Source organism: Thalassophryne amazonica, unplaced genomic scaffold (genome assembly GCF_902500255.1).
Source record: "Thalassophryne amazonica unplaced genomic scaffold, fThaAma1.1, whole genome shotgun sequence".
Classification (NCBI taxonomy): Eukaryota; Metazoa; Chordata; class Actinopteri; order Batrachoidiformes; family Batrachoididae; genus Thalassophryne; species Thalassophryne amazonica.
Window position 1 is genome coordinate 524282 of NW_022986251.1, and position 18896 is coordinate 543177.

Genomic DNA, 18896 nt, shown 5'->3' on the forward strand with positions numbered 1-18896 from the left:
CACAGACACACACAAACAAAAACACACAGACACACACAAACAAAAAACACTCAAACAAAAAAACACAGACACATACAAACAAAAAACACACAAACAAAAAACACACAGAGACACATACAAACAAAAAACACACAAACAAAAATACACACAGACACACAAAAACACAGACACACAACACACACAAACAGAAAAATACACACAGAGACACATACAAACAAAAACACACACAAACAGAAAAATACACACAGAAAAACACAGAGACACATACAAACATAAACACACACAAAAATACACAGACACACACAAACAAAAACACACAGGACCACAACAAAAACACAGACACACACAAACAGAAAAATACACACAGAAAAACACACAGACACATACAAACAAAAACACACATAAAAATACACAACAGATCACACAAACAAAAACACACAGGACACACAAACAAAAACCCAGTCACACACAAACAGAAAATACACACAGAAAAACACCCAGACACATCCAAACAAAAAACACACATAGAAATAGACAAACAGACACACACAAACAAAAACACAGAGACACATACAAACAAAAAAACACACAATAAAAACACACACAGACACACAAACAAAACACAGACACACACAAACAGAAACACACACAAAATACACAACAGACACACACAACAAAAAAACACACAGACACATACAAACAAAAACACACATAAAAATACACAAACAGACACACACAAACAAAAACACAGAGACACATACAAACAAAAAACCACACAAACAAAAACACACACAGATACACAAACAAAAACACAGACACACACAAACAGAAACACACACAAAAATACACAAACAGACACACACAAACAAAAACACACAGACACATACAAACAAAAACACACATAAAATACACAAACAGACACACACAACAAAAACACAGAGACACATACAAACAAAAAAAACACACAAACAAAAACACACACAGACACACAAACAAAAACACAGACACACACACAGGAAAAACACACAGAGACACATACAAACAAAAACACACACAAATAAAAATACACACAGAGAAACACTCAGAGACACATACAAAGAAAAACACACACAAACAGAAAAATACACACAGAGAAACACTCAGAGACACATACAAACAAAAACACACACAAACAGAAAAATACACACAGAAAAACACTCAGAGACACATACAAACAAACACACAAACAGACACACAAACAAAAACACAAGAGACACAAACAAAAACACACACAAAAATACACAGAGACACTTACAAACAAAAAAACACACACAAACAAAAATACACATAGAGACACATACAAACAAAACACACACAAACAGAAAAATACACAGAGACACATACAAACAAAACACACACAAACAGAAAAATACACACAGAGACACATACAAACAAAACACACACAAACAGAAAAATACACACAGAAAAACACTCAGAGACACATACAAAACAAACAGACACACAAACAAAACATACAGGGACACATACAAACAAAACACAGAGACAAACAAAAACACACAAAAATACACAGACACACACAAACAAAAACACAGAGACACTTACAAACAGACACACACACAAACAAAAACACATAGACACATACAAACAAAAAAACACACACAAACAAATACACACAGAGACACATACAAACAAAAAAAAACACACACAAACAGAAAAATACACACAGAGACACATACAAACAAAAAAAACACACACAAACAGAAAAATACACACAGAGACACATACAAACAAAACACACAAACAGAAACACACACAGAAAAACACTCAGAGACACATACAAACAAAAACACACACAAACAGAAAAATACACACAGAAAAACACTCAGAGACACATACAAACAAAAACACACACAAACAGACACACAAACAAAAACACTCAGAGACACATACAAACAAAAACACACACAAACAGAAAATACACACAGAAAAACACTCAGAGACACATACAAACAAAAACACACACAAACAGACACACAAACAAAAACACTCAGAGACACATACAAACAAAAACACACACAAACACACACACAAAAAACACACAGACACATACAAACAAAAAACACACAAACAAAAAACACACAGACACATACAACAAAAACACACACAAAAATACACAAACACACACACAAAAACACAGAGACACATACAAACAAAAACACAGAGACACATACAAACAAAAACACACACAAAAATACACAAACACACACACAAAAACACAGAGACACATACAAACAAAAACACAGACACATACAAACAAAAACACACACAAAAATACACAAACAAAACACAGAGACACATACAAACAAAACACAGAGACACATACAAACAAAAACACAGAGACACATACAAACAAAAACACAGACACATACAAACAAAAACACACACAAAATACACAAACACACAAACAAAAACACAGAGACACATACAAACAAAAACACACACAAAATACACAAACACACACACAAAAACACAGAGACACATACAAACAAAAACACAGAGACACATACAAACAAAAACACACACAAAAATACACAAACACACACACAAAAACACAGAGACACATACAAACAAAACACAGACACATACAAACAAAAACACACACAAAAATACACAAACACACACACAAAAACACAGAGACACATACAAACAAAAACACAGACACATACAAACAAAAACACACACAAAAATATACAAACACACAAACAAAAACACAGAGACACATACAAACAAAAACACAGACAAAAATACACAAACACACACACAAAAACACAGAGACACATACAAACAAAAACACACACACAAAACACAGAGACACATACAAACAAAAACACAGACACATACAAACAAAAACACACACAAAAATACACAAACAGACACACAAAACACAGAGACACATACAAACAAAAACACACACACAAAAACACAGAGACACATACAAACAAAAACACAGACACATACAAACAAAAACACACACAAAAATACACAAACAGACACACAAAAACACAGAGACACATACAAACAAAAACACACACACAAAAACACAGAGACACATACAAACAAAAACACACACAAAAATACACAAACACACACACAAAACACAGAGACACATACAAACAAAAACACAGACACATACAAACAAAAACACACACAAAAATACACAAACACACACACAAAAACACAGAGACACATACAAACAAAAACACAGACACATACAAACAAAAACACACACAAAAATATACAAACACACAAACAAAAACACAGAGACACATACAAACAAAAACACAGACAAAAATACACAAACACACACACAAAAACACAGAGACACATACAAACAAAAACACACACACAAAAACACAGAGACACATACAAACAAAAACACAGACACATACAAACAAAAACACACACAAAAATACACAAACAGACACACAAACAAGAACACACACAGGCGCAGCGCCTGATTGCAGGCTGGTGCTTTTTGGCCCTGCGCTGCCTCCGTACTTTGCGCGCTCACAGATGCAGTTTGGGGTTTTACGTTTTGCTCGTGAACGCAGCAGCGGTGGGCCGGGACGGTCCACACGGACTGGTCCTGGTCCTGGTCCGGGTCCGGTTCTGCCTGCAGTGTCTCGCGCTCAGGATGGGGGACGCCTGCGTGTGTTCGGACGTTCCGTGCGTGTCTTGACCACAAGCGCACGCTGTGTTTAATGACAGACGGATCACGTCCGGTGGCGAAATAACCCTCCGCTGGAAATGTAGGACCCGAAAAGGTGTGTCCACGAGCTGGACCCGGGACTGGGACTGGAGCAGTACAATGCGGAGCTGCTTTTCCAATCTCCGCCTGTGCGCGTCCACGTCGGGCTGAGCCATGCTGGTTCCGAGGGTTCCGATGGGTCTGGTCCTCGGGTTCCTCGTTTCGCAGGCGTGGAGCGTTCAAATGCTGTGGGAAAACTGGCACGTCCAGCTGCGCCAGGAGAAGCCGCAGAGTTCGAAGCCCCACATAGTTTTCGTTCTGGTCGATGATCAGGGCTTCCAAGATGTTGGTTACCACGGTTCTGAGATCAAAACCCCGACCCTGGACCACCTGGCAGCGCAGGGAGTCAAACTGGAGAATTACTATGTGCAGCCTCTGTGCACCCCATCCAGGAGCCAACTCATGACCGGCAGGTAACTGGTTCGAAACCACGACTTCCAGACCCACAGCCAACAGGTGGAAACTAATTCATTTTGTATAGCGCCACTTCACTACAGTGTTGCATCAAGACGCTTCATAAGAAACAAAAAGCAAAATAAAATGAATTAAAAGAGTAAGAAAATAAAAACCATAGTAACACAGTATGCTGCCATATGAAAGGGAAAATAAGTGCGTCTTAAGTCTGGACTTGAAAGTCTCCACAGAATCTGACTGTTTTATTGATGCAGGGAGATCATTCCACAGAACGGGCACGATAAGAGAAAACTCTGTGACCCGCAGACTTCTTATTCACCTTAGGGACACAAAGTAGTCCTGCATCCTGAGAACACAAAGCCCAGGCCAGTACGTATAGCTTAACCAGGTCAGCTAAGTAGGGAGGTGCCAGTCAGAACAATTTGATAGTTTAGTTGCAGAACCTTAAAATCTGATCTCACTGGGACAGGAAGCCCGTGAAGAGACGCCAAAATGGGTGTAATGTGGTCAAACTTTCTGCTTCGTGTCAAAAGTCTGGCAGCAGCCATAGACAAGATGTTTCTGTGTAGGCTCTCAGTTGTCCAGGTGGTTTCCATAGTAGAGAAGCTTGAATCTTCGACTGGACTGGGTTGCTTGACGCGAGGATGTTTCGCTTCTAATCGCAGAAGCTTCCTCAGCTAAATTTCTTGCTCTGGTAGTCTGACTTCTGTCTTGACTCTGACTCTTGTACAGAAATCATAGACAGGATGGGACGAATCTTTGCTATATTTCACAGGTGGAAGAAAGCAGTCTTCGTAATATCTCTAATGTGGAGGTCAAAGGACAACATACGATCAAAAATTACCCCGAGGTTCCTCACTTTGTCAGTGTGATGTATGACACATGAGCCGAGGCTGAGCGTTAACTGGTCAAATTGATGCTGATGTCTCACTGGACCAAGAACCATCATTTCAGTCTTATCAGAGTTTAAAAGTAGGAAGTTTCTGGACATCCAGCATCTCACTGATGCAGGGCAATCTTCTAAGGATTTTATGTGAACGAGATTACCAGCAGTTATCGGCATGTAAAACTGAGTATCATCTGCATAGCAGTGAAAGGTAATCCCAAAATGCCACAATATGTGCCCAAGGGGTGCTATATAAAGGGAGAAAAGCAGGGGGCCTAAGATGGACCCCTGTGGAACCCCAAATTTCATGTCACTAAGGTTAGAGTTAGTGTTACTGTACAAAAAACACAGTGAGAATGACTGGTCAAATATGACGTCAGCCATGCAAGGGCACTCCCAGTAATCACAAAATGATTTTCCAGCCTATGAAGTAGAATATGATGATCCACTGTATCAAATGCAGCACTGAGATCTAACAGCAACAGAACCGTAGTGGTGTCCGAATCCATTGTAAGCAGAAGATCATTCACCACTTTAGTGAGAGCCGTCTCTGTGGAATGATATTTTCTAAAAGCAGACTGCAGTGGCTCAAAGAGATTATTCTCAGTAAGATAGTCCACAAGCTGCTGTGACACAACTTGTTCCAGAATTTTACAGCAAAATGATAGATTTGATATCGGCTGATAGTTTGTCAATACACTAGGGTCAAGATTAGGTTTCTTAACAGGTTAACAGGTTTCTTCCTGTTAAAAGGGAGTTTTTCCTTCCCACTGTCGCCAAGTGCTTGCTCACAGGGGGTCGTTTTGACAGTTGGGGTTTTTCCGTAATTATTGTATGGCTTTTGCCTTATAATATAAAGTGCCACAACTGTTTGTTGTGATTTGGCGCTATATAAATAAAATTGATTTGATTTAAGTAATGGTTTAATCACTGCAGATTTGAAACATTTAGGAACAGATCCAGAAGCTAAAGAAAGATTGATCATTTCCAGCACAATCGGCCCAAGAGTGGACCACAGGTCCTTAAACAGTGTTGTTGGTATAGGATCAAATAAACAGGTTGTGCTTTTTGTTAACATTACGAGTTTCGTCAGCATGTCTAGAGAGATACTGTCAAATTCTGTAAATCTAGGTAATACCTCAGTAGTGGCGCCCACCTCAATACCAGGGTGTACTGGCTGGGTTAAGGCATGCTGGGATATGTTTAACGTGATGTCTTCTATTTTCTTCCCAAAGTAATCCAGGAAATCTTGTGCTGTAAAAGGAGAGCGAACTACAGGTGGTTGTCCATGAATAAATGTTGCCACTGTGTCGAGCAAGAACTTTGAGTTATGCTTGTTTTTGTTGATCAAATCAGAGTAGTAGGTCCACTTTGTAGCCAATAATGCATGTTTATAGTCTAAGATAGCATCACGCCACGCAAGGGGAAATACTTCTAATTTTGAACGACGCCATTTCCATTCTAGACCTCTTGCTTTATGCTTGAGGTCACGCAGATAATCATTGAACCAAGGTGACTGTGTTTTGGTGGGGCGTGGTTTAAATAAAGGTGGTGCAATCATGTCGAGTGTAGTTTTGAGCACTTAGTTTAAACTATCCACAAGTCTGTCTACTGACTGGGTATGTTCCAAATGTGAAGCTAAGACATCAGGCAGTCTAGCTTTGAGTTCAGTCGTAGTGGAGGAGTTGATGCATCACCATACTGATAAATAACTCTGTGAAGCACTGTTGCCTTCATTTTGAGGTTTTTAAAATCTTTGTTACAGTCTTACTTTAAACCCTTCTAAGCCTGTATATCCCATCGATGGGAAATTTCACTTTTTATTTGTGAGATACTGACAAGCCAAAATGAGGTGGGTGGTAGGGGGTTAAACCCAAAACAAATGAGGCATCAGCCTGTAGAAATGTACCTGTATCAGGGCCAATGAACCAGGTACCTCTGGCACTCTCATTTGGCTGCCCTTCAGCCTGTTTGTAAAATAAAAATACTACTCTATCATTCTAGGAGGGGGATTGGTCCGTGCCATCAGTTTTATAGCCATCATTATTAACTACCAATACTTCATTAATTTGCTGTCAAATGTCAATATAATATTCGTATTAGTATGCAGTGGTGCAAAGCTCACTCGTGGTACGGGGTGTCCTAAACACGAAGTGCCAAAATTGAAGTCCACAGTAAAACAGCAAATGTTCAAATGTCAAACACTTCCTGGATTGACAGACGAGATCCCATGGAATTTTGCGGGAACTCATTGGCAAACTCACACTCAAACAGGAAGTGCCAAATTCTCAGTCACAGTGAAACAGGAAATGTTCAAATGTCAAACACTTCCTGGCATGGGTGGAGCTAGAATGGAGGCCGGGATTTCACTGGACTCCCCTGAAATCTGATTGGACACAGATGATTGACATGTCACGGCACCACACGTCTGGTTGAAAGAGCTGCATTTTCAAATCAGTGAGTCACACTGACTGCTAGGTTCCTCCTGTCCAGTAGTTGGTGCTGTGTACCACAAAAAGTTCTAATCCACCTTAGTAGAAGAAAAATGTTTGCTCCAGATTTGTACTGAACACGTCGTTTGAACTGTGGACTTCTAATCACACCAAACTTATATTGGTGAGTAGACGACTGTATTTTATGTCAGAAATGAGGTCCAGGTTGTTAAAAGCAGCATTTAATTCAGGTTTAATTCAGGTTTAATTCAGGCTCATATACACATATTTAAGCTAACAGACAGCAGCTGGTTCATGCTCTGTTGGCTTATTAGTGCAGCAGATAACTGAAACAATCCTTCAAATGGTGATACAAGCAACAAATTCAGCACAAATACAGCTGGAGCCAAATTAATGGAGCAACTTTAACTTTTGACCCCTGTACAAACTGAAACTGACTTTTGTCACCATTCTTGCTGCTTTTACCTCATAACTCCATAACATTCAGTCACAGATTGTCCAAACTGTACCTTTTTGGAATCTTTATGATCAGGTAAATAATGTGGTGTAGTTTTCTATATGATTGGAGCATCTTTTAATTTTGACCCCTGTGTGATTCTTCAGTTGACCCCTACCTGGCTGCCTACTGAAAAGTCAAGTGGCCAGTCAGTTTTTTTTTTAAAGAGTTTCATGTCTGTGGATTATTTGTGCTGAATTTGATGTTTGTATCACCATTTACAGGATTCCATTCTAAATATTCTCTTATCTGCTGCACTATATATGAGATGTAAGATGCTGCTCCTCATTGTTTCTCAGTTGCCCTTAAAAGTATTGGAACACTTGGTATTTCACACATTTTAATTTGTTTATTCCATTTCAAATATATTTTTTTATAAAATTATCTTCCTTAACTCGAACTGAAAGCAAATCTCACCAACTTGATATAAATGAATTAAAAGTCTAAAATCCATCTTCCTGATGAAGTGGTGTAGAGGAGGATTTTCTTCAAAGAAGACCTGAAAGTTCAGCTACAATTTGACAGAAAGTACATTTGAGATGAAAAACTAGATTTGATGTTTTGGTGAAAGAAACTTTTGTATTTCTTCAGAATTGATGTAAATAAAGTCCAAGACATATTGTTCATGTTTCCATCCCCTAACTTGTCTGAAGAAAACTGGTAAAAAAAACATTATTATTTACAGGTTTTATCAAGTTTTAGAGATTTGCTTTCAGTTTGAGTTTGAGGAAGACAATTTTTATTCTTTATATTTTGTTGTTTTTCTTGTATTTAAAATAAACAAGTTAAAATGTGTGAAATTCCAAGTGTTCCAATACTTTTGGAGGACACAGTATCCTAACCTTATGATGAGTGTAAAATGAGTGTGGAATTATTACTGTTTGGTTTAAGAAGGTTTAATTTTCACTGTTGCTGCACTTTGTGTCAAATCATAGTCATATTGTATATCATATTGATATGAAAATTCAGTAAGTTATATCTTCTATTATACATTCCAAATCTAAAGTGGAACTCGACTAGTGTTTACTAAAGTACACAGAAATATATATATATATAAAAAAGAGAGTATTTCCACTGAGGTGTCTGGTCTTGAGAACCAGGGATGGTAGGTTTTTTATCCCATGGGAACTCTCACTACCCACTTAAGAGGCTCAAGATTATGGACAGCAGGTATATAAGTGACATTTACATAACAATTTATATGACAATATTGAGATATGATAATTTGTCCATATTGTACAGCCCTACTGTCAACTAGCTGAAAACTTTGAATATTAATTTACAGGTACATAAAATAAATACTTAAAGTGGCGGGGGGTTAAGAGGGCTGTAATTAGGGGGGTCAGCTGAAAAGCAAAAAAAGAAAAATGCTTAAAAAGGTGGAAAGTATGGGGGGGCAGAGCCCCTCCAGAAGATGAAACGCAAAATAAGGCAAATGCTTAAAAAGGTGGGGGGTCTGGGGGTGGAGGGCAGAGCCCCCCAGAAGCTGAAAGGTTTTTGCTGTGCTAATACTCTGTTGAAGCATTTACTCAAAATAAAGTCTGAAGGACCTAAATGACATGGTGAGATGCTGACGAGCTTCGCTCATTCATGTCTGTGATATAGGCATGTTATGTTGCATAACTAGACAATTAGGTAACAGCTCAAAAATGGTTTTAATAACACTAACCCAAATTGATGTCAGATCAAATCGAATTGAATCAAATCAAAGTAATTGATTCTGAATCTTAAAAATTGGAATCAAATCAATTCTTGAAATTTGAATTGACACCCAGCTCTACTTCGCATCACGAGGGACGTGACTAAATGTGTATATGCTGGTGGGCAGGCCTCATTTAAGGGGAGGACAGCTGTAGGTTTAAGCCAGGGTTCACATAACCCAATCATATCTAAGTGATGATCAATAATTAGATCATTGATCAACAATGATTTTGATTACGTTGATCTTATGTTAATGAGACCCAGACTAAGGACCTCTGTGGGGTTGACAGTTGGACTGTTTGGGTTTAGGGGTGGTTCCAGAGTAGTATATATAAGATGCCTAGAAGTAGGTTTGGTTTGAGACATTTCACGCGAGTTGCAGATAGCAGACATGAAATATTTGATATTGCTGGAACAACCACTGGGCCATCCTCAATTTCAACATCATCCAATATAGTAATGGGTATTAAGTTTGCAAAGCATATCCCTCTATGATTTTTATGGACACGTCTACAGAAGCAGGCCACAGTCTCACCTTGTTGAATTTAACTTTCCTGGCAGATAAACTGCACTATCACCATAGTGGATTTTCTGCACCAATTTCCCTGCTAAGCTAATGGATTCCACATCCACATTTGTCATAAGCCTTGCAGGGTCTCTAATCACCTGCTCCGTGGCCTGCTGTAAAATCCTAATGTTACCCTCCCTGTAGTGCTCTATCTATGTTCGCAGACAAGATGGCTGCGCCTTCCCCAGTAGGGTGAAGGCTGTCCAGCATCAGCAAGCCACAGTGGACCCAAAACGAAGACCAGTTATCAATAAAACTAAAACTTTGCTATCTACAAAATTGTGCCAGCCACTTTTTTAATGATGTCAGCCTGCTAAACATCTTATCATTACCCTGGGAGGGGAGGCGACCAGAGACTATTAATTGATGCTGACACATCTTTCTGGCAAGGTCACAAGTCCTCTCTGTGTCCATTTATGTGACCTCTGAGTGCTTCATCCTGACATCATTGGTGCCTACGTGAATAACTATGTAACTGTATCTCATGTCATGTTCCTGGGCTCAAAAAACTCTCATCAAGCATATCCACGGGAGAAAACCGGTTCACAGTTCACAGAGGCAAGTGTAATTTGGGTGCCACAACTCGACGCTGAGCCCCACGTGACTTCTGCCGAGCCCCATGTGACTTCCTCCATCTAACCACAGTCCAAAAATCATCCTCCACAGCCCGCGTTTCTAGGCTGATGCTAATGGGCACGCTAGCCAGCTCAACACCAACCTTGACTGGAGTGCCCGGGACATCTATTTCCACTGAGCTAATAAGCTGTTCTAGCTTACGGACACGGCTCTCTAAAAGAGCCACCCTATCTGCCAGCATCATGCAGGATTACGTAAAAACTCCTAAAAGTCAACCACTCCTAAAATTGACAAAGAATCAGATTAATCATAAGTAATAAAATAAAAAGTAAAAATTCACAACAAAAGTCAATCAAGCTGAACGTAGCTAACTGCTAGAGAAAGCTAACTGCTACTGTGTAAAATAGTAAAATGTAAAATAGCCAGGCCGGCGCACTCCGAACGTGGCCGCAGGCTGTAGCAAGCGGTATGGCCGTCTGCACAAACACCGACCGTCTGCTCTGCTGCTCACCGACTCGCTCACTGGTCGCTCGCTAATTCGTTATCCGTTCTAAACACATGACCGGGAGGTAATTAGTTCTAAACTATTTCTTAGCATTTTAACAGTGATGGGGAACTGCCATTGTTTTAGGGTGAGAATCAATATGTTCTGCTCTTCTTCTTCTCCTTTTCGAGTATGTAAATGAAGTGTCTGACATGTTCTGTGACCTCATGTCGATCAGTCAATCAATCAAGCTACCAAGCTAATGTGTCTAAACTTTTGAGCAGGGTGTAAAAAATGAAACTGATATGTTTAATTTTTGTCGATGTAAAATAAACTCGAGTGCCGCACACGTGGAGCACAAACCTCCACCAACACGAGTTTACAATTCCACCAAATTTTACCTTGGAAAAAATGTTCAAGTTCAAAGTCCTGTTTCATAAGATAAATTAGATGTGGTCAAATAGTTCATGCACTCCAATCAAAGTTTTTTTTTCCCACTTTTTTGGTTTCTAAATTCTTTTTCAGATCATTTTCACAGATCATTGGTTGTCATTGCTTTTTGGCTGATAACTGGAAGACAAGCAGGCATAAAACTGGAACCTCTGTCCAGTTTTGGTGGTGTAGATGAATCCAGAACAGAAACATGAGAGTGACTGAGGCACTTTGATCAAGATATATATTATTATTATTATTATTATTATTTTAACAGAATGGCTTAAATGTGGACATCATACCTTTAAACAGTTTGAAAATGATTAGCAGCTGTGTTTCCATAGCAACCCCACTCTCCCCGTCTCTTCTGCTGCCTAGCAACCCAAATTCTCCCGGGGCTCATTATTTGGCAGCCGTCTGAGGACGTAATGAGAATGAGCAGAGTTTGAGAACCTTAAAGAACAAAGGTTTTGATCTGACTTTATGACACAATCAGCTACGAAAATGTTTCATAAAGTCAATCAGAGTCACGTTATTTCCTCATGGTTAAAGTTCAGCTTTGTGAAGAAAGTCTGTCTCAAATCCTGTCAGCTGAGAGTAATTAGACTGTTGAGGACAAAACCGATAATCGGAGCCGCTACTCCAACCGGGACTCACCCAAACCCTGAACCCTAAACCGTTTTAATGGCCGTTTAGCTCGTTATGTAGGGCAGAGTCTGTTCAAAGGTCAGGCTTCAGAATGTTCAGATGTCACAGTGAGAACTCGGCCACATCAGTGAAATAAAAACATCAGAGCCAAAAGGACGGACTGCAGAAATGGACTTCACGTCCGTCCACCGTGAAGAAATACAAACTGTGTGGTTCTATGAGGAGACGAGTGAAGGAAGACATCCAGAAAACTCTGAAGGAGGTCTAGGCTTGTGCGGCTGTGACTGGAAGAACCACTTCCTGGATCTTGAAGAAACAGAACCCATCAGGTCTGGATGGGGATCTCCCATGTGCCTTCTGGCAGTTTTCTTTTTAAGATGATCTTCCTCTGTACCGCCTCGTCACAAAACTGCGTAGCTGTGATACAAAGTATACAACTTGTATGATGCACAGTTTATGATTCCCGTCTCTCGGGGACTCGTCCCTCGGACTCAGTCACTCGGACTCGGACTCCACCGGGCGTCCTGAGGATTGAAATACACAGAGAGCAGGGCCTGTGCTGTAAGGACAAGCTGAGACAGACAAATGACCGTGGAGAGGAATTCAGCTTATTTGAACCACATGTCAGGAGGGTTAGGAGGGTTGGAGCAGGAACACGCCTCGTCCTGGGCTGAAGGGATTTGGGATTCATGGTGTTTGGGATTTGTAGTTCTGGTGGTTCAGCAGTTTTCGGAAAAACAAAAAGAGGAGAGTGACAGCATTTGGGACAGGAGCTCTTGTAGACCTTGACACTGGTGGCGCCCTCAGCATGGTGCCCTGGCTGTCTGTTGCACAACATTCTGGGTCCAAACAGTCCATGAACAGTTCTAGGGGCCGCTGGGACTCCACAGGAGCAGTCACTACTTCACATGTTTGTCATTTGTCATTGCTGCAACATCCAAACCTGGTACCATGTCCAAACCTGGTGCAGCGTCCAAACCTGGTTTAGCGTCCAAACCTGGGTCCATGTCCAAATGTGGAGCAGTGTACAAACCTTGTACCATATCCAAACCTAGTGTCATGGTCAAACCTGGTACCATGTCCTAACCTGAGGCCATGGCTTATTGTCACACATTATCCCCTATTGTCCCTGTTATCCTGTGCTATCCTGTTTTCCCATGCTATTCCTTATTATCCTGTGCTATCCCCATTACCCCATGCAATCCATATTGTCCTACACAATCCCCTATTGTCCCTGTTATCCTGTGCTATCCTCTATTATTCCCACATTATCCCACGTTATCTCCTATTATCTCCCTCTGTCCTCATTGTCCGATGCTTCCTTTAACACGCAGTACAAACCATGGCTTTACGTGTGCACATGGTCCTGGGTTTTCTGCAGTTCCATCTTTTTACTGCAGGCAGTGAGGAGGAAAAGCAGCAGGTGGACACAACTGTGATTCAGAGTTTTCTCCTGTAAGACCTTCTGAGAGACGGATTCAGGAATCACAAGAGGAAGCTGCAGCAGGTTTTCCACTCCACATGAAGTGTGTCAAGATGTTCTGCATTTTTAAAAGGCTCCTCTTGTTTGAAAGAGTTTTTATCTGCTTTTTACAGTCTTTGGACAAACATTCCTCCTGTGATTCTGCACTGCTACCATCACCACACATAATAACAGCTTCAACTTTCACTCCTGCACACTTCATGTCCATGTTCCAACAACCGTTTACTAGGTCCATGTGTGAAAGTGTCTTTGGAGATCCAAAGTTTTTTGTTTGCTTGTTTTTTGAAAATCCGTCACCTCTGTGGACCCGGGGTAGTTCTGTGCTGTGGCAGATGTCGCAAAGAGCAGGTTGGTGGATGTTGACCTGACCTGACCTCTGTGGACCCGAGGTAGTTCTGTGCACTGGCAGATGTCGCGAAGAGCAGGTTGGTGCATGTTGACCTGACCTGACCTCTGTGGACCCCGGGTGGCTCTGTGCGGTGGCAGCTGTTGAGATAAGCAGTAATGGGGCATGCTGACCTGACCTCTGTAGACACGGGGTACTTCCGTGCTGTGGCAGATGTCGTGAAGCACAGTGATGGGCATGGTGTGGCGGCTGTCCCAAGGAGCAGTAAAGGGGGATGTTGACCTGACCTGACCTCTGTGGACCCAGGGTGGTTCCGTGCCGTGGCGGATGTCCAGAGGAGCAGTAATGGGGATGTTGACCTGACCAGACCTCTGTGGCCCTGAGGTTGTTCCGTGTTGTGGCAGATGTCGAGAGGAGCAGTAATGAGGATATTGACCTGAACTGACCTCTGTGGACCCATGGTGGTTCCGTGCTGTGGCGGATGTCGAGAGGAGCAGTAATGGGGGATGTTGACCTGACCTGAACTGACATCTGTGGACCCGAGGTGGTTCTGTGCTGTGGTGAATGCCGAGAGGAGCAGTAATGGGGGGTGTGGAACTGTGGGTGATTTTGTGTGTTTTAACGTTATTTTTGTAAGGCTGAGTGTTTTGTGTGGATGTTAATGAGTGAAGATCTCAGGAATAACTTATCTGTAGTACTGTTTGAATACTTGGAGTAAAATAATACATCCTGATTGCTTTGCCCAAAGACGTTAATTATGCAGCTGTGATCCATGTATAATAGACGTGTCTAGTGTCTCACCGTCTCACTGTATAGGTTCTAATTATTCTTCATACCTGCACAAAACATTAGAAATTTGTTTGCTTCCTTTGGAAGGACCGGGTTTGCCACGTGATGATATTTGGTTAGAAAGGACTTCCTCATGTGAGATCATGTCTGCACTTTGTCAGAAGGAACGCGGTAGAATCAAGGCTTTATGTCATAAAACAAGCTTCTGCCACTTTTGCTGCTCCCATTAGGGGGTGCAACAGCAGATCCAGCATGTCCTCCCTCAGCACATCCAGAAAACTCCTGCTGGTGGCTCCATCCTCAGCATCTTTCTCCCTGTGTACCCTGCATCCTGCCTGTGCACCACATCTAACAGTAAAAGATGGAAATTAGGACTTTACCACCCTAACTTTAGCCTTTGGGTGGTGTAATGGTTGTACTAGATCCCAGGGAACTCTATGGTTATGTCTTTTGTAGTAAGAATAGGCTCATTAAAGTGAGTCTTCCAAGGCTCCAAAGGATCTGGGTACCAAAGCTCAGGGGAAGGTCTGCAGCTGGATTCAAGAGATTGGAGTAGTTGTTAATGTCTGAGGAAAGACCTGAGTTTGGCCTCATACCAAAACTAAAACCATCAGGCATGTTGTTCAGTGGACTTGAAAACTGTTTGGTCATTTCCAGTCAGGTTCTTTCTTTTCTGGTTGACATCATATTTATCCCAGCGATCACCCGTGGGGTCCCCATTGCTTCCAAGCGTTACCAACTGTCTTTCTTTATGCTGGACATTTGTCTAAGTTTTGAATCATGTCTCTGATTGGCTGAGTGTCTGTTTTGTTTTGCAGGTATCAGATCCACACTGGCCTTCAGCACTCCATCATCCGAGCTACTCAGCCAAACTGTCTGCCCTTGGAAAATGTTACTCTGCCCCAGAAACTCAAGCAAGCGGGCTACACCACCCACATGGTGGGCAAGTGGCACCTGGGCTTCTATAAACGCGGCTGCCTGCCCACTCAGCGTGGCTTTGACACGTTCTTCGGCTCCCTGCTGGGGAGCGGTGACTATTACAGTCACTATAAATGTGAAGGCCCTGCTATGTGCGGCTACGACCTCTATGAAGGAGAAGAGGCAGCCTGGGAGCTGGACCAAGGCTTGTACTCAACTGTGATGTACACTCGAAAGGCAGTCAGCATCTTAGCCAATCACAACCCTCGCAGGCCGTTGTTTCTCTACTTAGCCTATCAGGCAGTTCATTCCCCACTACAAGTTCCTACTCGCTACCTCGAGCGCTACAAGAGCATTCCGAACCTGCACCGACGTAAATATGCTGCCATGGTGTCTTGCCTGGATGAAGCCATCCATAACCTCACATTAGCGCTAAAGCGCTATGGTTACTATGACAACAGCATTCTGGTTTACTCTTCAGATAACGGGGGCCAACCTTTGGCTGGTGGAAGCAACTGGCCTCTTAGAGGGAGCAAGGCCACATATTGGGAAGGGGGCATTAGGGCGGTTGGTTTTGTTCATAGTCCCCTCATAATGAACAGAGGGACTAAATGTCATGCTTTGATCCACATCACTGACTGGTTCCCCACACTGGTCACCCTGGGTGAAGGGAGTTTAGATGAAGATCTAAATCTGGATGGGTATGACGTCTGGGAGGCCATCAGTGAAGGTCGCCCATCGCCTCGCCAGGATATTCTTCATAACATTGACCCAATCTACATCAAAGCCAAGACTGGATCATGGAAGGCCGGTTATGGCTTGTGGAACACTGCGGTCCAGGCTGCTCTCCGGGTGGGCCACTGGAAACTTCTGACTGGTGTTCCTGGCTACAGTGACTGGGTGCCTCCGCAGACCTTCTCCAACCAGCGTCTGACCAATCGCTGGCATAATGAGCGTGTCCATTGGGACAAGGGAAAGTCCATCTGGCTGTTCAACATCACGGCGGACCCGTATGAGAGAGTGGACCTGTCTCAGCGCTACCCTCACATTGTGAAGAAGATGCTAAAGAGGCTAGCACAATACAACAAGACCGCAGTGCCCGTACGCTATCCGGCTAAAGACCTGCGATCGAACCCTCAGTACAACGGGGGTGTGTGGGGGCCGTGGTACAAGGATGAGCGGCAGCGGCAACAAGAGGAGGAGCGCTACAATAAGCTATTCACCAGCCGTTTTGGTAAAAGACAGTGGATAAAGAAAGCAAAGATGGGAGAGGCAATTGCGGGGGCAGGGGACTAGGTTTGTGAAAGACTGACGCTGGCTTTTCTCAGGGATTGATAGTTTTTTCCTTGTCACATGTTCTAGCTCCACTGAGCTCCGGCTCCCAGCTGACACTGTATGAAACAAAATGCAGACAGACCTTTGCCAGGGTCTCTAAGGGAAAGAGCCGTTGGTTCAAACACTGTCGCGCCTGGACGCAACCTCACATTCATGTCGGGGTGTTTAGAGGAAGCTCTCTCCAGATTCTGCAGCATGTTTGAACTGTCGCGTCTGGTATTTGACACTTGCCACACGTTGCGGTGATGTTAAAAGTCAAAGTCCTTGTTTCTGGATCCGTCTGGTCTGGAACCAGGCCAACCTGAATGTACAAATAAAAACTATTAAGAGCTCTGCTTTTGTTTTTCATTTCATCACATTTGAAAATGCTGGCGTCCACATTCACAGTTTCATAACAGGAAACACAAACGGCAGTTCTTCAACCTCAAACTCACTCCGACGTCTGACGGGACTTTGGTTGGACTTTGAGACAATTTGTTTTTTAACGGCCTCTAAATGTCGAGCTCCTCTGAAACGGGACTGGATCCAAAGACGTTGCTGACTGTGGGTTATACTGTCTTTACTTCTAGGTCTAAGTTGTTTTTCTTCTTCACTCAACATTTGAGGAGCTTTTAAGAGAAACGTGACTCTGGGATAAGAGGGTTCAGATTAATACAAAAAATGTTTTTCAGCGGGCTCACAGAGCCGTCCCTAGAGTCCGCTGCACATCCTCAGCATTGTCAGTCCCTCAGATCCACAACATGACCTCAGATCCACACCATGACCTCAGAGCCGCTTTATGACCTCAGAGCCGCTGTATGACCTTACAGCCGCTTTATGACCTTAGATCCGCTTTATGACCTCAGATCAATCAATCAATCAATCAATTTTTTTTTTATATAGCGCCAAATCACAACAAACAGTTGCCCCAAGGCGCTTTATATTGTAAGGCAAGGCCATACAATAATGATGTAAAACCCCAACGGTCAAAACGACCCCCTGTGAGCAAGCACTTGGCTACAGTGGGAAGGAAAAACTCCCTTTTAACAGGAAGAAACCTCCAGCAGAACCAGGCTCAGGGAGGGGCAGTCTTCTGCTGGGACTGGTTGGGGCTGAGGGAGAGAACCAGGAAAAAGACATGCTGTGGAGGGGAGCAGAGATCGATCACTAATGATTAAATGCAGAGTGGTGCATACAGAGCAAAAAGAGAAAGAAACAGTGCATCATGGGAACCCCCCAGCAGTCTACGTCTATAGCAGCATAACTAAGGGATGGTTCAGGGTCACCTGATCCAGCCCTAACTATAAGCTTTAGCAAAAAGGAAAGTTTTAAGCCTAATCTTAAAAGTAGAGAGGGTGTCTGTCTCCCTGATCTGAATTGGGAGCTGGTTCCACAGGAGAGGAGCCTGAAAGCTGAAGGCTCTGCCTCCCATTCTACTCTTACAAACCCTAGGAACTACAAGTAAGCCTGCAGTCTGAGAGCGAAGCGCTCTATTGGGGTGATATGGTACTATGAGGTCCCTAAGATAAGATGGGACCTGATTATTCAAAACCTTATAAGTAAGAAGAAGAATTTTAAAT

The 18896-nt window shown here is 42.4% G+C and overlaps 1 protein-coding gene across 1 annotated transcript; it reads left to right on the forward strand.

Moving 5' to 3' along the window:
* Positions 1-3610: 3610 nt before the first annotated feature.
* Positions 3611-17639, forward strand: arsj (arylsulfatase family, member J). Its single transcript, XM_034165351.1, has 2 exons — positions 3611-4221; positions 15903-17639. Exons 1-2 carry the CDS (start codon positions 3923-3925, stop codon positions 17296-17298), a joined length of 1695 nt encoding a protein of 564 aa, XP_034021242.1. The 5' UTR covers positions 3611-3922; the 3' UTR covers positions 17299-17639.
* Positions 17640-18896: the final 1257 nt, after the last annotated feature.

Bases quoted from the DNA above. Each gene is read 5' to 3' on its own strand.
- arsj (XM_034165351.1), top strand. From the start codon at position 3,923: ATGCTGGTTCCGAGGGTTCCGATGGGTCTGGTCCTCGGGTTCCTCGTT. The intron at 4,222-15,902 runs GTAACTGGTTCG...TTTGTTTTGCAG, and splicing joins AGCCAACTCATGACCGGCAG to GTATCAGATCCACACTGGCC.